This window comes from Impatiens glandulifera, chromosome 9 (assembly GCF_907164915.1).
Source record: "Impatiens glandulifera chromosome 9, dImpGla2.1, whole genome shotgun sequence".
Taxonomy (NCBI): domain Eukaryota; kingdom Viridiplantae; phylum Streptophyta; class Magnoliopsida; order Ericales; family Balsaminaceae; genus Impatiens; species Impatiens glandulifera.
In genome coordinates, this window is record NC_061870.1 from 33,455,161 (window position 1) to 33,458,584 (window position 3,424).

Genomic DNA, 3,424 nt, shown 5'->3' on the forward strand with positions numbered 1-3,424 from the left:
TAGAAAATGGAAATTATTAATTTTTATATATTTATCAGATTTAAATAATTGGCTTTTCTGAAATTATAAATGATTAATTATAATGACATTTTAAATATAATTATTTTGAGGCAACTTATTTATTGATATAATTTAATGTCTCGTAAACATTCTTTCCTTCTCAAACAAAATAATTTAATATCATATGATCGTGTTTATTATTATTATGACAGCTATAGATATCCGTAACTTTAATATTTCGATATTATTGATATGCCTATGCTTTGCATAAATCGAAGATATTATTTTGCTCTTTATCTGATCTTTCTCTGTGTGGAATCAATCCATTGAGAATGGCAACGAAACTAATGCAGGCGGTTCAGTATACTAGCTACGGCGGAGGCGCCGCTGGGCTGAAGGTAATTTCTTCGTAGAATCCTTCTTATTACAAGCTTTGTCTGTTCACTTCGTTCGTCATCTATTTTGATTGTTTAAGCAATGATGTTTTTTAGGGCGTAACTTTCTCTAAATGAAATCTTACTTTTGGATCAGACTTCTCTGTTAAATGAACTCATTCTGATAACTTTGAATCGTTTGTCTGTCCCGTTTATAATGTAGCATGTTGAAGTTCCTGTACCTGTTCCACAAAAGGATGAGGTTTTGATCAAAATTGAAGCAGCTAGCATAAACCCGGTGGATTGGAAAATCCAGAAAGGGCTTATTCGCCCTATTTTACCCCGAAAATTTCCATATATACCTAGTAAGTTACATCTGTTGTACCTCACAATGAACCTACTGTGGATTTTTACATTTTTCTTGCAGTTATGCATTGTTTGTTTGTTTTGTTTTGTTTTGTATGTATCAATCTGCTTCAATACACAACTTGCTACAAGAAACCCACACTCTGAACTCATTGGTTCTTTTATCAGATAACCCATAATCACAAATATATGATAAACATTTAGACTGGTCCAATTGGTTTCAATGGAATGTCTCTTATTTGAGAAAAAAGATTGTTCCTTGAGAAAAGCCAGTTTAGCTGATATATGAAGAAAGTTAGGCTTGTAGATAGAGGTGGTCTTATTCAATTAAGTTGTATATGGTTCCTTGTTTTAACTTCCTTTGTTGAGACAATTGGTGCATAGCATGAACCTATGGTTTTTGAAAATTAGTTTTGCGTTAACACAGTTGGGTACCCTGTTGGAATCTGTAACAGCTACAGATGTGGCTGGAGAAGTAGTGGAGGTTGGATCTGGAGTCAAGAGTCTAAAAGCTGGTGACAAAGTTGTAGCCATGCTTAATCATCTTGTAAGTCATCTTGCATAAGTTTCTTTATGTATCTCTAGAAAACTGTATTTTTTGTTTGAAAAGTGATAATCTTTTTCATTGATCCATGGTACACGCGAAAGTCGCATCAACCACTGTGAATGACCAAACCATAGTAGTATAAGTCATTACTTAGTTCATTCTCAAAAAAAAAAAGAAGTCATTACTTAGTTGTCATTAGTTAATCAAAATGAAAAGCAATCAAAAAAACCTCAAGAAAAGTGAAATCGTAAAACATTATTCAAAACTCCATATGAAGGTTCTCAAATGAACTCAGGTCCACTTTAAGCTCAATTTCCTAGGATATTTTATCACTAGCATGGCCAGTCCTTATTCATCTCCTTGTCAAGCTTTGATTTTGGGATCTTAACTTCCTTTTTCTCCATGCTCCAAAGTATATAAGCAATAGTTTTTTCTTCTGTCTTGATGGATTCCTCCTCTTCTATTACGCTAAAAGTCGAAATCAATGTTCTTATCAACACGAGTCTACATTCAATACTCATGCAATTCTCCCACTCGATTCACATTGAATGATCGTCCTTGAGAGTCCCTTTGTTACAGATCTTTGCTCCATTTGCATCATTCTCTTGCCAAAAAATGGTATGTAATGGCTCGATAAGAAACGGTTCACAGCCTTGCTCTCTACCTTAGTGTCCCTTATTCTGTCAATGTCTGTATCTTTATGTTCTTATCATCCTTGAAATCTTAAATTTCATCTCAAGCTTAAGTTGGTGGTGATTCTTTGACGTGGGAGATGATGATTACTTTAAAAACTAGAATATCGTGTTTTTTTAAATTGAGTGTTGTTAACCTGTCTTTATTTAAAGTCTTAAGCCCCAAATTCCTTTGCAATGAATTAAATAAGGGAAACTCAATGAATCAATCACCTTAGATCAGAATGGTGTTTCCATCTGAAGTTTTCTGGGCTGAAATGCATGGTTTTTAATTGTATTATAAATAGTATTGTCAAATATGATCTCTCCGGGTGATGTGTTAATAATAATATTGACAGATTGGAGGTGGACTGGCTGAGTTTGCTATAGCAAAGGAGAACCTGACAGTTGCAAGGCCACCTGAAGTATCAGCTGCTGACAGTGCACCATTACTAGTTGCTGGTCTAACTGCTCACGAGGCCCTCACTCGACCAGTGGGGCTTACGCTGGACAAAAGTGGACCACAGAAGAACATTCTTGTTACTGCCGCCTCAGGTGGTGTGGGCCATTATGCAGTCCAATTAGCTAAGCTAGGGAACACACATGTAACCGCCACTTGTGGGGCCCGCAACATCGACTTCGTGAAGAGCTTAGGAGCAGACGAAGTTATCGACTACCGAACCCCAGAAGGGGCTGCCCTTAAGAGCCCATCTGGAAAGAAGTATGATGCAGTTATTCACTGCACCACTGGCATTCCTTGGTCTACTTTTGAACCTAATTTGGCTAAGGATGGGAAGGTCATTGACCTAACTCCAGGTCCTAGTGCCATGTGGACTTTTGCTGTGAAGAAGATCACCTTCTCCAAGAAGCAGCTGGTGCCTCTCCTGTTAAGTCCTAAGAAGGAGAATCTTGAATATATGGTTAATCTGGTGAAGGAAGGGAAGTTGAAGACTGTTATTGACTCCAAATATCCATTAAGTAATGCAGAGGATGCTTGGGCTAAGAGCATTGATGGTCATGCTACTGGAAAGATAGTTGTGGAGCCCTAATATTATAACCATATAGACAAAACATAAATAAAAATTATTCTTATCTGAAAAAGGTGTGTGTTGTTGTGTTTATTTTTTCATTATATGTGTAAGTAAATATTAGACTCTTAAGTCTTAAGAAAGTTGTTTGAATTTCTTGGTGACTCTGATATGATAAAAGTGTGAAGGAGGAGGATATGCTTTGAGATTGTGATTTGCTTCTTTTGAGCATCAGGTTGATGATTCTCAGTGGGATTCTATCCACTGATAGCTTTTTGGCTAGTGGGAGTCATTTTCTTATGATATAAAAATCCAATCTTGGTGAACCTTATTGCTTAAATACCCAAATCTTGGATTCTCATGGAATCAAGAATACCATTGTAAATGGCAATCTGATTTCTAAACAATATTTTTGTGTTTAGAGTCAGAATTTAATAT

General features: G+C 36.0%; 1 protein-coding gene across 1 annotated transcript; it reads left to right on the forward strand.

Annotated features, from left to right (window-relative positions):
• The first annotated feature begins 236 nt into the window (after window positions 1-236).
• Window positions 237-3,192, forward strand: LOC124914962 (chloroplast envelope quinone oxidoreductase homolog). The gene is made up of 4 exons (XM_047455598.1): window positions 237-398; window positions 598-739; window positions 1,196-1,287; window positions 2,318-3,192. The coding sequence occupies exons 1-4, from the start codon at window positions 333-335 to the stop codon at window positions 3,005-3,007; spliced, it is 990 nt and encodes a 329-aa protein (XP_047311554.1). The 5' UTR covers window positions 237-332; the 3' UTR covers window positions 3,008-3,192.
• Window positions 3,193-3,424: the final 232 nt, after the last annotated feature.

Coding starts and splice junctions, on each gene's coding strand:
- LOC124914962 (XM_047455598.1), top strand. CDS start 333: ATGGCAACGAAACTAATGCAGGCGGTTCAGTATACTAGCTACGGCGGA. Junction 399..597: donor GAGGCGCCGCTGGGCTGAAG/GTAATTTCTTCG, acceptor TTTATAATGTAG/CATGTTGAAGTTCCTGTACC. Junction 1,288..2,317: donor TAGCCATGCTTAATCATCTT/GTAAGTCATCTT, acceptor TAATATTGACAG/ATTGGAGGTGGACTGGCTGA.